The sequence below is a fragment of the Hippocampus zosterae genome, chromosome 6 (assembly GCF_025434085.1).
Source record: "Hippocampus zosterae strain Florida chromosome 6, ASM2543408v3, whole genome shotgun sequence".
In the NCBI taxonomy this organism is placed as follows: domain Eukaryota; kingdom Metazoa; phylum Chordata; class Actinopteri; order Syngnathiformes; family Syngnathidae; genus Hippocampus; species Hippocampus zosterae.
Window position 1 is genome coordinate 5018349 of NC_067456.1, and position 18653 is coordinate 5037001.

Below are 18653 nucleotides of genomic sequence, written 5' to 3' on the forward strand. Positions count from 1 at the left end.
TTTGGCGTGGGGGTGCCGTTTGATGGAGCTGTGCTGAAGCTTTGAGACAGCTTGTTAATTAAAAGCCCAAGAGATGAGGCTGTGCAGCCAGCGTCCATATCTGTTCGCCGCTAAGCACACTGACAGACAGACAGCAAGTTACTTCCAACACCAATCCTCCTCTACCTTTTTTTCTCTCCCCCTCCCCCCTTTTTTTTATCACAGCAGAGCAGCGAGATATTTTAATGCGCTCAAATCCCAGTGTGGCTGAGAAATATCTTGTTTTCTACTTAAGGAATGACGACAAACCTCGGTATTCCCTGTCACTCCGCGAGGATATGTAGAGCTCAAATGGCTGCTTTATGAGCTTCCAAATCCGGGCGGCAGGCAGCTTAAATGTGGCAAATTCCATTAAGAGGAGGGAAAGAAAGGAATGTCAGAATGGATTGAATTAGAGACGACAGGTATTAAATACTTTAATGAGCTCCGGCGTGACACTGATGGCAGAGATGCACACAAAGAGCGTCTTTAAAACAAAGAAAGTACTGTCTCCCCCCCACCCCACCCCCCACCGACCCCCATTTTATTCTTTAGCGTGCAACTGTGGTCATCTCACGACATGTATTATTCCGCCTTAATTGAACCCAAAGTCCGCCCTTTGCCTGGAGGGCATTTTGTGCAAGTGTCACAGTGAAGGCTCGTTCAGTAGAAAAAAAAAACTAAATAATAATAAAAAGAGGAATGCGGTACCAATGAGGGAACATTGGGGGGGGGGGGATGTCAAATAAAATATAATTCAAATTGCCTCTAAATAATATGGTGCGCAAAAGGTGCTTCTGAGAGAGGACAGCTTTGACCGTGTTGAGTCGTCTGGGGGTGCTGCAGGTGGTTCAGCTACAAGACAACTGCAGTACAGCAAAAGAGGACGTGGGGGTGTAAGGGGAGGGGGGGGTTCATCAATTTCATCAATTAAATGAAATTGATGAAAGTTTCATCAATTAAAAAGGAAATAATTAATAAAACTTTGTCTGCCAATAAAGAGTAGAAGCTAAGTACCCCCCCCCCCCAAAAAAAAACACATGGCTGAACGTCACTTATAAAAAAAATATTTAATGGGGATTTTGCAAATGGTACGTTTTTATTGAAGCCGCTGACACCACAGAGAGGGAAAAAGCCCTCACCGCCCCCCCCCCAAAAAAATCACATGCCGCCCACATTGGCGAGACTTGGGACTTCTTCGAAAGAGTCAAGTCAAGACAATCAAGCACTTCGTGCACTCACGCTGGACACTTGATTAGGTACAACAGCAAATGGATTCAATTTGTTGTATTTTCAGCAAGTTGCCTTTTACGAAAGAGGCAAACGCTCAATAAAATGCAACCGCGATTAAATGAATCTAAAAGTGTGCATTACTGTGTTTGGGAAAGTTTTCTTTTTTTTTTTAATCTAGTTCTGTGTGTTTGCGTACCTAACGCACATATTTAATAAACGATATTGATTGCATCTGTTTACCAAGATGAGAGTTTCTTTATCAAATCTTCATCTGCTCCAGCAACTTACGTAGCCTTTTTCTTTTCTTTTTTTTCGTTCTAAGAGAGCTGAAGCAGATTCTGCAAGTGTCTACCACATCCATCAACGTCACACAAACTTGCTATTTAGTCAAAGTGGATCTGCTGCAGTATGTTCTTATTTCCTCTACGCGCGCGCGCGCGTGTGTGTGTGTGCGTGTGTGTGTGTGTAAGACTGAGCAAATGGTGTGTTTAATTTACTCAATTTTATTTTGCCCACCTGGCTACACAAAAAAAATCCAGATCCATTTTTTAAGTGTTTTTCAAAATGGATGTGGATTTTATTTCGTGCAACCACTTGACAAAATAAAATTGAGTCAATTTAACAAAAGCGTTTGTCAGTGAAGGTGGGGGGGGGGGGGCGGTGGAAAACAAACAACGACGAAGGTTTCCTCGACGTGATGAGCGACCGTAAGCAAAACGAGGTCACATATTCGTTGAGTTTGAATATCCACCTGAAAAAAAGCACAATTGAATAATCATTCGTTCATTTAAAAATAAACAGGACAGTCCCGATTGCCCTTGAACAAATACGAATAATATTTAGAAGAGTCGAAATATTATTTCTTTTTTCCACTTGAAGTTCACCATTCGGCCGTACAATTCATACCCCTTCTCCCTTTTAACTGACCTTCGAATTAAAGGAACGTGAATTGAGACAATATTTTAAGAAAACAAACCAAGAATTCAAACGACCATCTGCCATTCGCGTTTCAATTAACCCTTGCTGACTTCATTGATGCCCCCCTCCTCCACTTTAAATCAAAACGTGGACGAAAGTTCATCTTTTTAAAAAAAATAGAATTTGCCAGCCTTGAGGACGACAAAATGAGTATTTAATGATTTATTTATTTCAAAGAATAAGAAAAAGAAGAACTGGAAATAGAATAGAAGAAGAAGGGGATAAGATTCATGCGGAGATGTGAGCCGAGCAGAGCGGCTCCAGTGTCAGAGGGCCCCCCCCCCCCCCAAAAAAAGGCAGGGCGCCATCTAGCAAACAAAGGTAGCAACAATTACAGCCTGCCAGGAGGGGCTCACACACACACACGCCAGAAAGAGGAGAGAAAAGCCAAGGAAGGAAGGAAGGAAGGAAGGAAGGAAGGAAGGAAGGAAGGAAGGAAGGAAGGAAGGAAGGAAGGAAGAAAGGGAGAAAGGAGGAAGAGACGAGCGATGTTGACGTTTGCTGCTCCGCCATTCAGCAAAAAAACGTGAAAACTTTTCAGTCTGTATTATTCGAGCGTGCAAAGTGTCCAAAACATGACGAGCGCGCTGGGGCTACGACAACGACGTCATCCCCGAGACGACTTGTTTGATTCTTTTACAGTGATACGTTTTCCTTGAAAATGAATAGAAAAAAAAATATTGCTGGGCACCTTGTGGGTAAACTACGAACAAAGGAGGGCCACGAACCGCATAAGAAACGGCAATGCATTGATATTCCACTTATGTGAATTATCAGCTAAGTTGTTCTTGACCAAAAAGGGGTATTTATTATTTCTACAAACCGGGGGTTTAAATCGGGCGGATCGGATGATTGATTGATTAATTAGAGGTGACAACACGTACACTATAAAATGCTCATTTTTATTCAAAAACATTTTTTTTTGTAAACAGTGCGGATCACGAGAAGTGGGTAGGGCCTGTTGAGGTGGGCTCTAAATGTTGCTAAAATGCGTTTAGGAATTTATTGCAATGGATTTGGAGCAAAAACAAAATCCCATGGATGCTATTAAGTAAAAAAAAAATAATGAATGGAACGTTAACAGTCCTCATTGTAATCAAAATATTTGCTGTAGACGTACAAAATAAATACATACATATTCCCACGTTAAAAAAAAAACTTCCCCCACAGCTAAAAGCGCTACACTGGAACAATATAGTTGTTTTTTTTCTTTCTCTTTTTATTTTTATTTTTTTAATTATTGATTGTCTGCAGTGCATATTTTATTGGTAGCGGAGCTTTGTGATTTCAGCCTTAAAGAAAAAATAAATAAATCTCACCCTCAAACGTCACCGCCACCATTACATGAGGACGGCTGACCTTTTTGGATCGTGTCCACTCTGGTCCTGGTCTATCCGAATCAGGAAAAAAAATGCATCACTCTGTGCCAGCTATTCATTACGGATATAATCAGTTAATGCAAATGAATTTAGACGAAGTGGTTTTGTGTGTGTGTGTGTGTGCGTGTGTGTGTGTGTGTGTGTTGGACCAAATATAACCATGGGTGCACTGAGATTGAGACTATTGAATGCCCACCTGAATCCAATATTGCCGCATTTATTTCTATATACGTGTGCGTGTGTGTGTGTGTGCGGGTGGGTGTGGGTGTAGGGGGCATACCAGCGAGCAGTCCCCATTCAAATGAGACGCGCATGCGCGGATCTGTGCGTGGCCTTTGAAGAGAAGAGAGGGGTCGTGTCACTCAGCAGAGGGAGAGGGCCACTCCGTTCTATTACCCCCCCCCCTCCTCCTCTTCATCATCCTTTCTACTCCCCCCCTCCCTCACACACACACCCTCTCGCGACCCCCACTCACTCTTCTTCACACAACACGCGCATTTTCACCACTGGGCTCAGATTAGAGCTTCTTTAAGGGAAATGAGAATTGGGTAGGGCGGGGGTGGGGGGTGGGGGGTTCTTCTATAGTCACTGCGGCGCTGCGTGTGTGTGTGTGTGTGTGTGTAGACAGTTCCACTGTGGAGCTTTCCAGAAAAAAAGGACTTCCAATAAACGTTAATAAGAACACTTCACCCGTAGTTATATTCGAGTTTTTTGCATGTTGGCTGACTTCTAACCGATTTGAGTGAATGGCTCCCGACTCTGACTGAGTAAACTGAGAAAGGAATGTTTTACACATAGCTGGTCAATGGATGGATGGATGGATGGATCTTTGGATGGAAGACATATGTTAGACATAAGTCTTGGCTAAAAAAGCCATTTTTCATCATGACTGTGCCCCAACGCACAAAGCAGGGCCCCAAAGGCATGCTCAGGTGAATTTGGCGTGGAAGAACTTGACCCCAAGGCCACAAAACAGCTCTGGGAGCGGACTCGAAGACGCATTGCGAGCTCGCCAAGATCACAAATGTTCCTCTGGATGGATGGAGACAAATATTCCCACTGTAAAATCTCATCGAAAAAGCTGTCACAGCTGCGCGTGTTCCTTCTTACTCAAACAGGTGTCCCCAAAAACTGATCGTCCAATATATACGTCAGTATACGTCTCGTCAAATAAGGACAAATAAAGCGTGACGTAATTCAACGTGTGTTCAGGTTGAAAGATGCCGGCTCAATTCTGAGCACGAAGATAAGCAGCACATAGAGAGAGGAAATAAGGCTGAGTGCGGGATTATATCTTTACACGCATTCTTCTGCCTGACTGAATGACTGAAACAAGCCTCACAAGCTGGAACAAAGATGGCTGAGCATGAATAAGGCCCGTGTGGTGTTTTTTTTTTGTTAATGAATTCACCAAAATCATTCAGTGGGAACCATACTTTAGAAAAAAAATAATAACAAGTTTCAGTATACAGTTCCACCCCCCACACACACATTTTTTTAAATTCCAAAAAGTCGAAAATAAAAGTAAATGTAAACATTGGTATAATTAATTTTGTTTTTAATTAACGCGTTTGTTAATTGCAACAAAGTGGCATAAACTGCTCTGATGATCTATTATTTTTATTATAATAATAATACAAATAATAATATTGTTCTTATGGGGTGTATCCCATATAGAAACAAGTTACAGAGCGTCACAGAAGTACGCTCGAATTGATATTTTTCGCTTTTGACAAATCCAAAGCGACGTGAAGTGATGTGCGCTCTTTGTTCGACACGTCATCACGCGACGTGGAAATGTTTCCACTTCCGCTGCAAACAATATCGCGTCACATTTTGAAACATCGACACGATAGAGTGATTAATAAGGTTGTGTGGTCACCGTTCACACACTCGATCCAATACGTGCACACGTCAATCAATCTTCCACTCACGCTGTCCAGCCATCCTCTCGTTTTCATTTTCACCGCCACGTCACGCACGGAAGTACACTCACCTGACACACGCACGCGCATACGCACACCCAAGAAGGAAAGGAAAGGAAGGGTAAAAAAAACGAGTCTTACTTTTGTCCTGCGTGATCGTTTCCTGTTTCCTTGATTTTTTTCCCCGCCCCCTTTTAATCCATTTTTTCAAAATAATATTTTTGGGGGTTGGGGGTTGGTTCCTACATCCACAAGTGTCAGTTCTCAAACGAGAAGAAGAGTGCAGATTGAGACATTTTGTTCGCTTAAAAAAAAAAGTGCGGCAGTGTGGGGGTGTAATCGAGTGGGGGAGGTCATTTCATCATGTGGGAGGTTGGGACACAAAGTTTGGACCCGTGACTGGCATTCCGGGGAGACATGCATATTTTAAAACAACAATGCGGTGCACACACTGCAGGAGGATTGAAAAAAAAAGAGGGAAGGGGGGTGGTGGGGGGGAAAGGTGGGAGGGCTGAAAACTTTGGAAAGGAGTTCGCATCATCACACAGTTGTCATTGTGGCTCCTATCGATATAGATGTCTTCTGAAAAGCAGACAATAAAGTCATTGCCGATGGCGTATGTCAACTCTTATTCAAGCAGTTTGGGCAATTGTTGACTTTGCTCAGTTCAATAAACTTTGGGCAAAGTCTTTGTTTTGTTCATAAGGTGAATTTATTTTACCCGCATGTTCATAAATCTGAATGTCAGCATTCTTCAATTATTTTTTGTTTGTATCACATGTAAACTTTGTTTTAACGTATGGCCAATTGTTTCTATTTTTTCCCACATCATGTAAATCAACAGAGCGGTTTGGTCAATGTTTTGGTTTTATTGTCTCAGAAAAATGAGGTCTAGCGCAAGCTGCTTTTTTTAACATCCTAAACGTACTTGTGTGTATATAAAGAGTTATGGCAAGTATTTTATTGATTTATATTCAAATTATCATGAGATATTTAGGTTTATGCTGCCATTTGAACAGTCAATTCTACTTCATTCATTCTACAGGTTCAAGAATGTGTTTGTTTTAATTATCCCTACTCGTACAAATAAGAGAGGAAACTTTTCCTTTTCCCACACGGAGTGACAGCAGCACTTTATTCGCACATTGGATATTTCTCAAACATCACGTTGCCATACTTTCCCGCGTGGCAACCCAAGAAATATTCCATGCGGGCATTATTAAAGCATTCCGATTCCGAAAATGACCCAAAAAAAAGATGATCCAGAAGTAAACCATGCGGTTCAAATGCCCTTCTCCTTTTTTCGGAGCTGGTTTAAAATAACCCACAATGGCAGTTTCGATTCAAAACGTCTCCCGCCTTCTATTTTGTCAAGTCACACACAATTGTATCTGTCCTGACTAAATCCGCTGCGCTTAGCGCTGTCACTTCTGCACAGCTTTTACAACATCACCCCTCCTTCTCGTTCCTCTTGGTTTATTTTTTTTCCTCCTTTTTTTTACGGGGAGGTTTCTGGCTCTTGTGCAAAAGAGAGAGAGAGGGGAGAAGAGAAGAGAGAGAGGACAAGAGGAGAAGGGTGGGAGAAAAGAAAAGAGTGTTGGCTGTGATGAGAGAGCGAAATGAAGGGCCAGGAGGGGAGAGGACAAAGGCGAGTGCATGCAGCGGTGTGGAGCTGGATATCTCTGTTAGTTGTCAGCGTTTAGTCCATGGCTGTGGAATGCTAATGAGCGCCCCCCACACCCTCCCCCCTGCCTCCTCACCCCCCTCCCCCCTCCTCCTCCTCCTTCCCCGTCTCGGGTAGAGAAAGCGGATCGATCGCCGACCCGATGGTTTAGGCCACTGCTTTATTTATCTGGCCAGGCAATGATATTATCAGCCTTGAACGTTATATACCGCAAACGTCTTCCTAAATCAACACAAAAGGATCCGCTTACGCAGCTATCCGCTAGAACCATCGCGCGCGTTCTCGCGGACGCGCGCTTTCACGCTCACAAGCGTTCGAGAACTCCTTCAAGAAAGGAGAAACGTGACCAAAGCTGACGTATTGCTATGACAACCTGCACAAACGTTGACGCAAGCACGCGCGCAAGCCCGCGGGCACGAGGAGTTGGCCCTTTGTGTTGCATTCAAGGACCTTCTAATTTTTTTTTTTTTAAACAGCAGGGGCTCCGATTTGGGTGATATTACAAAAAATGTTTGTCGTCATCGGCCGTATACCGGCGTAAATAAACATCGGTTGTCTAGTCTTTTAGTTTGTGTATGAAAAAGAGTGCAATCAGGAGGCCGGGTGACATTTTTTTACGTGTCAGAAGAAAAGTACACAACATACGCAGAAACGTACTAAAACTTCAAAATGGAGGCCCGAGTTGTGTCCCGACTGAACAAAGCGGCACGCACTGAAAGACAGAAGACGACCTGGGCCCGCTGACATGTTGAGCTATAATAAATGTTCCTCTTTCAGGCAGACACCTCAAACGTGAAATCGCATCCAGCTGCTTGCGTAAAAAGCAAACTAATAGTGGCTCGTGTTGGGAGTCCTCCACTTGTATGGGCTTTGATGAATGAAAGCAGACAACGCTAAATGATTGTTTAACTCTCTTTTTAGGCCATCCTAACTGGAGCTTTCCTCAACGCTGGAGGCCTAAAAAAAAAAGGGGGGGGGGGCGCGTATCTCCCGAAAGTACAGTCGACTCTTTCGTCCAATCTTTTTTTTTCTTGACGTCATTGTGTTTATTGATATTTACATACCATTAGGTATTCATTTGACGAGTGGGCATATTTTGGAATACATCACGTTGCCGACGTCGAAGATGGCTTTCCTCGAATCCTGTGGGTTTTTTTCTCGTATCGCCCGTACCCAAACATTAATTAGCAACACATGCCACGATTTCATCTGCCGCTCTCTTTATATAGCCCGTAGTGTAACAATTGTACAACAAAATGCTCTCAGCGAGAGGATAAAAGATGGGTTATACTCTGGAGGGATTTAGAATACATTATGTTGGAGACAAGCAGCTGTACGCTGCGTTTAATAACCCAGCAAAACATTTAGTCCACGGCAACATAAAACGACAACGACCTGCCTTGCCTGCATGGGCTTTTTGTCATGCTCCTTTTGAAGCCAAACAAACATCGTAGTCCCGCATGCAATCAAGCAGGGGAACAGCTGAGGGGGGAGGGGGTGGGGGGTGAATATTTCAGAACCAGAATATTTCCTCGATATCATGATTTCGCGTTTTTCTAACTCTTGTACGGCCAAAAAGCACAATCGCGCGAAGAAGCCAGTAAACAAAAAGGCAACCAGCTTACAGAACCGTCTCACAAGACGCTTGACCCAAGTCGATTGGATATCGGTTCACACATTTATCATCACTTGAGGAAGCATATGAGGACAAGTCTTTTACGTACATTCCTTAGACAGAATAAGACCAGCAATGCAGACAGATAAAAAAAAGAGAGAAGTGACAAATACAGCAAGGCGACAATCGCACATGACGACGTGATGCGTTCACTTGTCCCCCGTCATCACAGTACCATAACGTGAGCCATAAGGCGTACGCAAGCAACACGTCTGATGATTAAGAATGGGCTGCTGCTGCTCACAGGCAAATGCATTAAATGTCACACCCAAACGTCGCTTCTTGTGTGACTTCAGTGTGTGTGTGATGTGTTGCCGATAAAATGTGTCACTTTTGCCCATCAAGGTGGAAACGCAATGACAGCGAGAGTACATGAAACCGAGACTCGTGTACGAGTGTGTGCGCGCCACAGTGCACGCACACGCACGTTCACATAGGCTGCATCATCACCACCCAATCGTGCTTATGTCAAAATATATTTTCCATATTGATCAACGCCTGCATCAGTTTTGCAGGAGGAAAAAAAATCCTTCGCAAAATAAAATACATAAAATTGATTATCTTTTGCCAAGTGACGCCCACGTTAATAATGAAGTATAAGCGCGATCACGGCTAATGGGGCGAATTTTTGAAGCGAGGGAAATTTAGGAAGTGTGTGTGTGTGAAAGGGGGTCGGTGGGGTACAAAAGCAAGGTGAGCCTGCTGTGATTTTTTTTTATTATAATTTTGCTTGTATCATGTAGAGCCATTCCAGGACAACTAGTGCCGTGTGTAACCTGTTTTCACTGGTGCAAATAGGGAATTTCAATTTCAGGCTGCATTCAAGAGCGAAAATGTTGCAAAGAAAGGTGAACGGATGGAGGAAAATTGCTTGCGGACAGACATCGTTGCCTATTTGTCTTTTAATAATACAGTCACCATCACACAACTTCATCAATCGAGCCTTTCTGCAAAAAAAAACAAAAAAACCCAAACAAACAAAAGAAGCTGCATCCAAGAGTAAGCAAATTGAAGGCAACAACCCATAAGGTTCGAGAAACAATGATTTTTTTTTCCAAAGACGAAACAAACAAAAAAAAGTATTTGAAATGATATATTAAAAGTGCTTTTTGATTTTTCATGTCTCTCCTCTTTGATGATCAAACTCATGGCCGCCGGGGGAGGGGGGGGGGCGTAGGGGGTGCAAGGTGGGTGAAGGGGAGAGGGGGCGTGGGGGTCCCCAGATGTCCTGTCAGTAAAAATGTCCTGGGGGGGGGGGGTGAGGGTGGCCTGGGTGGTAAGCGGTTCAGTTTGTTGTTTGCAGGTCCATCGTGTTGGGAAAAAAAAAGTTCAACCATCAGTGGTGATATTGTCATAGCGATTAGACTTGTTTCTTATTGTCTAAATTTCTTAAATTTTTTTTTTCCTGTTTTTTTTTTTTTTTTTTTTAAGATTCTCACTTCAATTTTAATTCTTGGAGAACATAGCTTCGACAACATATACCGCACTCATTATAAGAAGCAAAAGGTTATATCAAAAAATTATTAGTATAGAATCACAGAAAGCCTGGTTTAGAACCAGAAAAAAATACAAAACAGAGAGAGGTACATAGACACAGGACAAATTCTTTATAATTGCTTGGAAACATTATTTTCCCGCTAAGTCTTGATTCTTTTTTTTTCTTACTGCGCATATGATGTTTTTTCCTTTTGTTTGCATTTTTTCTTACAAAAAAGAAAAGAAAATAAAGACTAGTATGTTACAAAAAATGACGAGCATTGTTCTTGAAGGGTGAGGACGGATTTACACAGGTGTAAAGTCCAGTTCCAATATTTTTCTGTACATATTCCATCTCGGTCCCAGAAGACAAGGAGGGGAGGGGGGGGGGGGCAAAGGTCTTCCAAAGTTGTCAAGAAAAAGTCTGATACGTATAGTCTTCTTAGAGGATGGGTGCTGAATTTTGGTCCTTGTCCTCTCTTTTTTTGTATGTGTGTATGTGTGTGTCATTACAAGCATCATTGGATGGACATGTAAGGCCAGTTGAAGCTGCTCCCGGATAATAGCATATCCCTGATGAGCGTTTCAATCGGAGTTTTACCTACCAAGCGGACGAAGAAGAGCTGCTCGATGACCGACGAGGACACGGTGCGGAGGGAAGGCAGCCGCAGCAGGAGTTTGCCAAAGCGGCTGGGCTGGTTGGGGTACTGGCTGCGCACGTATTCCTCCAGGGCGCACTGGGATTTCTCCTGCAGGCTCTCGATGTGGGCAGCGTCCGACAGGCCGCAAGCGTCTGCGGGGCGACGCCAAAAGCACAGCGCGTGGTCAGCACCCCGACATCAAACTTTTTTTTTTCAATAGCGGGCGTAAATATTCTCGTTGCTTCGCAGCAAAAGATACGCATGAGTCAAAATGAACTCCAAATACAAATACATATTTTGGCATAAAGCGAAGCAAATGGAAAAGCAAAACTTGGAAAGAAAACAAAACACTTGGCATGACAAGTGCGTGCCTGCTTGACGTATTTCACTCGGCGACCCAATAAAAACACACCCTAATTCGAGGGGAAGCGTTTCAAGATGACGTCCGACTAAAAGAAAGAAAAAACGACATCGGGGTTTTTTTCCCCGTGAATTATTTGTGTTTGCAGGTGGAGTTCTATTTGTCTAATACGTAAATGTTCCATTGCGAATAATAGGAGCACGCCAAAAAAAAAAAAATCTGCTGTGCATTTCTGAAAATACATATTCAAACATTTAATTTATCATCCTATTTATTGAGACAACAATGATCCTTTTTTTTTGAATGCATTAAAAGCACACCCCGGGACCACCAGCTAGTCTCAAGTGAAGCAGAAAGCTTTGGCAAACATCCTGTCAGGAGCACTCCGGTCATCAATTCGGCATGACTCCTTCTTGACTTGGTGGAGTGCATTGCACAAATATGCTGCATCACACTGAGCCGGTGCAACTGTCATTCATGTCGCCTCAACAAAAATGGCACGCACAGTAACGAATAAGAACAGAGCAAAAGTTAAGCGTGCAGAAACGTGTGATTATTATTATTATTATTTTTGACATTTTGGAGTGAGGTGAGCATGAGAGGACCCAAAGGCCGGCATGCTCTTGATGTCTGCACTCTGGAGATTCAAGTTTTAAGGAAACCCAAACGGTCCTGATGAATGTGAAATTGCTCTGCTTGTAATGTGACCTAATTACTCTGCAGTAAGCTGTTAAGTCATTTTGCCTCTTCTCTCCATAGACCACTCTGGCCTGTTTTTCTTTTTTTTTTTTTCCCCTCCCCCGCCCTCATCCAAACCCGGGGAGCCTATGGCATTGCATGGCCCCGCTCGAAGCAATCACATTTATTAGAAGAGAAAGTCAATAGTCACTTCAAGAGAACATTTAAAAAAAAAAGTGCAAGAATGAGCTGTTGAAATATCCGTGTTGTGTTTCTGTTGAAGTGAACTAACTCCAACTGGAGATAGAACCAGCGGTTTGAAGACAAGGTGCCACGGCATACGTGTCTTGGATGGCGTATATGAGCCGCTTTTGCACACGACACATATCATTGTTGGGGGGGGGGGGAAAGCTAGGATGCTGGGGCTGTGCTTTTGAGCCTCTTGGTGAGTTGCGGGGCTATAACTCAGTTGTGGCCCAGACACAATAACCTTGTGAACCTCGGGGGCAACCCTGCGATCTCGGGGTGATTTAGTGTGACCTTAGCCAGGCCGCTCAAAGAAGCATGTATGCAAATCCTTTCGGATTAAGGCTGAGTGTCCCTTTAAAGCCAAAGCAGCCAATATGCTTTAACTCCATCCAATCGAGATTTTTTGGTCCTTTACAATGAAACGCAGGTGAGATTAAAGAAAAAAAAAAGAAAGAGACAATAGTGGAGGATAGAGATGAATGCGTCTGCATGGAAAGCTGCACACACTGCTAAATACTCAATCAGGCCTAGGTGCGCGTGTGTGTGTGTGTGTGTGTGTGTGTGTACTGCACTCTACTCCAACGATACACCCTGACATGGGAGCACACACACACACACACACACACACACACTAAGCCACACTTGCAAACCAGCTATTTATGCAGTTTAGTGAAGGCCCAGTGTACATGTCAATAAGGGGCTGATGTCAGTCAACTGTGTTGAAACACGACCACCATTATTTATGCATCAAATAGTGACGGCAAAGGGGTTATTTATTTAAGGCAAATAATCCACGTCGCTCCTGGCAAAGCGCCACGCAGCAGCAACCTGCTTTTGGGTGCACCCCACCACCACCCAACACACACACACGCACGATCAAGTCCAACCAACAAACAACCTCTCACATGGACACGTTCCGTCTTTTCGAATGCGTTAATTTGAGGTGGAAAAGTCGCCACCAAAAAAAAAAAAAACAGGAAACAATCCACAAATTGGAAATAGCGAATACGCGTGATGCTACATCCCGTTTGTGGTATACTGGCTATCGTCTATATATTTATCCCGTTTAGCATGACTGATGTGCGGATATGCTTTATTCGGTGAAATGGGAAAAAGTACGTGTTTGTGACGATTTAGTGACTTCAAATCCAGCGTAGACACAGATCTTGCATTTCAGTCGTAATATAATATAATATAATATAATATAATATAATATAATATAATAGTGCCACGAGTAGGCTACCAGTACAAAACAACGGCCGTTTAATTCACTCTAGAGAACCATTTTATTGGGTACGATTAAATTTTTAAAATGTTGAATTACATAATCTAATAAATTAATTATTTAATCCGCGATCATAATCTCGGTTTCATACACGATCAAAAGAAATGAATAACGCACCCCACGTGCGATTAGTTAAAAATAAACGGTACAAGATTAAGAGCTTGTTTTCCTTTTTTTTTTTTTTTTTGGAAACAAGTGTGCCTCTGAAGCAAAAACTTGTGACTGAGTTCAAGTAGAAGTTTGAGGCCCGTGTGAGTTTCAACTTTGTGTTTTTTTTCCTTCCTCGGGACGTTTTGCAAGATCGATTCATCTTCTCAAATAATATATGAAGACAACAATTCTAAAAAAAGAGTGCAGCTCTTTCGGACGGACGATGTTTGACCGCACGGTGTGAGCAGTTCAATGCATCCGGACACATCAGCCTCGTGAAATGTTACACCATCCCCCCTCCCTTCCCCCCCTCCCCTAATGGATTATTTTTCTGTCGTGTTTGTGGTTACAAACGTGCCAGCTGTCACGCACTGATGGACTCTTTCACCTTTCGGGCACATTTGCTTGACATGTGTGTACTGAGCATTTACGGCCGCTCATTTGTCCTCTCTTCAAAATAAACACACACCGCGGCTTATGAAATTCGAAACTCGCGTGGAATAGATTCCCATTGCGATTTTTAGGCGTTGTGTGCGCACGCCACTTCTTTTTTTTTTTTTTTTTGACAGGAGAACGCATCTCGGAGCTCACCGTTAACAAGACAAACGTATCCCACGTGAACGCCAACCGCGTCGTCAAGTTCCATTTTTTTTTTGGTTTGTGTTGACGACTTGACGCGCGGCCACGAGGGGCCCCCTGCGCGAGCACGCGCTCTGGTGCTACCCACCTGACGTGAAGAGCACGATGGCCTTGAGGCAGCTGTACTCTGCCGAGTCTACGTGCAGGGTTTTGAGCTTCTCCACTTGCTCCTGGAAGATCCGGATGTGGTCCATGAAAGCCACGACGCGGTCCGCGGACATGGGCGAGGCGTGTAGGCCCGCCGCGGCCAGCAGAGGGGCCACGTGAAGGGGCATGGAGCACTGGGCGGCATTAAGCACAAACAACTCGCTCCACGTCAGCCTGAGAAGGGACACCTGGTCGGTGATCTGCAGGTCGGGAAAGAAAGGGATGTTTCTGGCCCACTCCACGGCGCTGAAGAGCAAGCGAGCCGCCAGCTCGCAGATGTTCTCGATGCCCATGATATTGTTGGGCTGCATGCACTGGCTCCCGTACCGGGACGTGGGGTAGGGCTCGGCCCGCAGCAATAACGAGATGTATCCGGACAGATAGCAATGGCCGTTGAGGGGGTCCCCGTTGGTCAGCGCGTACTGGCCTGGGTTGGGCTGGGTTGGAGGCATTCGTCCTCGCTGAACCGCTGACAAAAAGAAAGAGAAGAAGAGGAAATGTGCATCCAGGACTGACAAACATTGTTCACCGGCAACGTGCACGACGAGCTTCTCACTGCGTGTGTGTGTGTGTGTGTTTCGATGTTTTGTGAAATCGCTGCTGCGAACTTCAAACTAAAACACAACCGGAAATGTCATTGAAAACGGCTTAAACGTCCACAATGTCACATACACGCTTCCAAACACCCTACGGGAAATATTCCACATTTACGGCAATTCTTGTTATTTCAAAAATAAAAATAAAAAAATCCTTAATTGGAACTGACGCCGTTGATCACATTTATATATAACGATACTTACGATACGATACGTACGTTACGATACTTCTACTTGTAGCAGTCGAACAAATTGCAGCCGAGATTGATAATTCTCGCTCTAAATTGTGCCGTTTTTGAATTTCACGCACATCAAAGCATCACTTGGAAATAAAAGGATTCCTGCCGTCGGTTTTGAATATTAATAACACGCGAGTGCAACAACACGAGAGGGCATCCCAGCCTGGCTAGAACATTTCACCCGTTCAATGGCGAGACGTTTGGCGTGAATTAAAGCCCCCCTTGACGTGTTCGTACGGGTTTGTGCGCTGGAGGCAAACGACGGCACAAGGGGTCAAGTTGAGCGGGGCCATGATTGAGCGTGTGTGAGCCGTCTGGTAGCTGAGAGGTGCAAGGGGGTGGGGGGGAGAAGAGACACCCGGCTGTGTGTACGTTCTGTCCACACGCATTTCCGAGCCTTTATTCGCTTCTATGTGCGTTTTCGAAACAAAACAGAAAGAGTGGAGTCATTCGTACATGTGCCATATATGAGGAGGGGGGGGGGGGCGACCACGACGACGATGAACTCGGCCTCCTGGCTCAATCGTGTTTGCACTGCAGCGGAAATCTAAACAAACGGCGTGCTTTGTTCGAGCCCTCGAGTGGTTCCGTCCATTTCGAAAACATGCACCGCGGATGGAGCGAGCGTGCAAATTTGGAAAGCCCCCCCGCTCGTCTTCAACGCGGCAGCAAGTGTAAAAAGGTCTCAAAATAAATATTCACCTTCCCGCCGCATGCCCACTTTTAAGCACTTCTTAAGTCGGCAGTATTGGCACTGGTTCCGATGGTGCTGGTCGATGGGACAGTTCCTATTGGCGCGACACGAGTACGTTAAGTTCCTGCGTACACTCCTCTTGAAGAAACTTTTGCAGCCCTCGCAGGTGAACTGGCCGTAGTGCTTGCCGCTCGACTTGTCCCCGCACACCACGCACTCGATGTGCTGCTGGCTCTGACCCGAGTTCTGGCTGCCTTTGTCCCCGGCCGTGCCCGGTGTGGTCGGGGGTCCCGGCTGGCTCGGGGTCTGCGGGGTATGCGGCGCCGCCGACGCCGCCTGCTGCTGCTGCTCTCTCGACGGCTGAGCTGCGGGGTTGGGGCCGCTCGGAGGTCCTCCGGCCACGTCTTCCTGCGGATCTCGCCACACGCTAACTACCATTGCCATATCTCGGCCCCGGAAAGTGCTGTAGAGCGAAATGGTCGCTGCTGGTTCTGGAGCGTGTATGGGAGAAAAAAAAGCTTTTTTTCTGCTTGATGGCCGCAAAGTCAAATCGGTGCACGGAATCTCATAGATGAGGAGGTGGAAGTCAATGGATTCAAAATAGCGGCGGGGGGAGACGGCTGGAAAGGGACGACCCGATCACGATATGCAAGTATCGGGAGGCCAGTTCCAAGGTAAATTGCACTGAGCCATTCAGGAATCCCCACTCGTGTTAAGGAAAAGGCGAGTCCAGACGTGTTGGGGGTTTAAAAAAAACCCACTTTGATGAAAAAATAGCCACAAAGGGAAAAAAAAAACACTTCACACGAGTGAGTATTTCTACAAATAAATAAATAAATAGGGGAGAAAAAAAACCTTCTTGTGACGGAAAGACGCCGGATCCAAAGTGCTGCGGTGTATAAATTCCTTTCTCCTTTTCTCCCGGTCTGTCTTCGCTGTGTGCGCAGCGCAGCGAACGCACACACAAGCACACACGCGCGGCGTGCACACACAAGCACAACAACTGCAGATTTGTCTATATTCTTAAATAAAGATCATGGTCATCTTCATCATCATCATCATCTTCTCGAGGCGAGCAGCCGCCGATTAGAGTCCACGCCGTGGAAGACTTTCACCTCTCCTCCAGCTGGAGCCACGGAGAAAAGATATCACAGGAGGAGGAAAAAGCCAGCCAGCCAGCCAGCCAGCAGCAGCAGCAGAAAAAAACCCAACTAGTAGAATATGCAAGAAGAAAAAGAAGAGAGAGCCTCCCAAAAAATGCTTTAAAGGTAGACGAGCTTGCAGAGCAATGTTTCCGAAACGGGGGGATCTGCGCGAATGTCTGTATATAGTGAACTTTGACACTACTATTGAAACTGACACGTTTCTATGGAGATCGCTGAGCCTTATATGGTGCTCATGTCAAGGAGCCAAGAGAGGGGCTGCTAGAGACTGATAATCAAAGGCGACTGACTGGCCAGAGCCCCGCATAGAGGAGGAGGAGGAAGAGGAGGAGGGGGAGAGGTGAGAGAGAGAGCGAGAGAGGGAGAGAGAGAGAGAGGAGTGGGAGGCTGAGGTTATAGCCAAGCCCTCTCTCGCTCTCCATTGGTTGGAGTCCTCCTCTTGCTCTGTGCGCTGTAAAAAGTGTACCGTTTTAGAGATGGCGCGTTCAAATCACATGTTTTGTCTCTATTATATATATATATATATATATATATATATATATATATATATATATATATATATATATGTATATACATATATATATATGTATAAAATGCAGTTATTTCTAATAGCAGGATGTTCATTTGGAACACGCTTGGATGACAACATTCCTTTTAAAAAAAATTTATTTAAATGGCACTGTTTTTGTTGTCAAGGAGGTCTCAATCTCATTTTTAAAAATGTATTATTATTATTTTTTTAATTGTGTCTCATCTATTCGTCCAATTCATCATTTCCGTCGAACCTGCTCCACTGTGCGCGGTTGTGGACATTTTTTGCAGCGGTGTCATTTCACCACTAGGGGCTCTCTTTTTTTTTTTTTTACATTTTATTTCGATATTTTTGACAGACACAATTTACATCAAGATCGCTCGCTCCTTCACCGCCATTTAGTTTAAAACCTGATTACTATGGCTCGTCTTTTGTGGCAAAAAATAAAATAAAATAAAAAAGGAGAAAGACGTATGAGGAACCCCTGGATTGAATGGCAGAAAAAACATGCGGGCAGGGGGTAAAAAAATAAGGGAGACAAAGCTTTTACCCTCTGCAAATAATCCTCTCAAAGTGTGGGGTAGAAGTGGTGGTCTCGGGTTGTCTTGGGCTGGTGTCTTTATTTCAAAATGTGTCATGCTTAGGATGGGAGCTCCTGCGTGTGTGGGAGAGCTTCGGCATGCGCATTGCGGTACACGCGCTGTGGAAACGCTCCGGTGTGGCTGATGAAAACTTACATTGTACTGTGAAAGAAACACAAGAGAACGCAATTAGAAGAATTCTTCATTTAAACAACGCCCGTTACACGAATGGTATGCAAAGATGTCGGCGTTTAGGAAGAAAAAAAAGGAGGGAGGGCTGCTGCAGCAATTAGCCGGGTCCCTTCTTGTGACTAATGACATCGCCGGTGT

General features: G+C 44.5%; 2 protein-coding genes across 2 annotated transcripts in view; one reads left to right on the top strand and one right to left on the bottom strand.

Moving 5' to 3' along the window:
• Window positions 1-8976, top strand: part of fam172a (family with sequence similarity 172 member A) — a 179018-nt gene extending 170042 nt beyond the window's left edge. Inside the window, exon 11 of the mRNA XM_052067457.1 lies at window positions 8139-8976. Coding sequence (XP_051923417.1) covers window positions 8139-8287 — 149 coding nt within the window. The 3' untranslated portion in view covers window positions 8288-8976. The remainder of the gene's footprint in view (window positions 1-8138) is intronic.
• A 1886-nt stretch (window positions 8977-10862) lies between these two features.
• nr2f1a (nuclear receptor subfamily 2, group F, member 1a) lies at window positions 10863-17666 on the bottom strand. The gene is made up of 3 exons (XM_052067464.1): window positions 16056-17666; window positions 14460-14987; window positions 10863-11161 (listed from the first exon to the last, which is right to left on the bottom strand). The coding sequence occupies exons 1-3, from the start codon at window positions 16489-16491 to the stop codon at window positions 10887-10889; spliced, it is 1239 nt and encodes a 412-aa protein (XP_051923424.1). The 5' UTR covers window positions 16492-17666; the 3' UTR covers window positions 10863-10886.
• Window positions 17667-18653: the final 987 nt, after the last annotated feature.

What these genes read in the sequence shown, in the direction of transcription:
- nr2f1a (XM_052067464.1), bottom strand. Translation starts at nt 16,491, where the DNA reads ATGGCAATGGTAGTTAGCGTGTGGCGAGATCCGCAGGAAGACGTGGCC. An exon ending in AGTGGGCATGCGGCGGGAAG is followed by an intron (nt 14,988 to 16,055) that starts GTGAATATTTAT and finishes TCTTTTTGTCAG; the next exon opens with CGGTTCAGCGAGGACGAATG. An exon ending in CATCGTGCTCTTCACGTCAG is followed by an intron (nt 11,162 to 14,459) that starts GTGGGTAGCACC and finishes GTCGCCCCGCAG; the next exon opens with ACGCTTGCGGCCTGTCGGAC.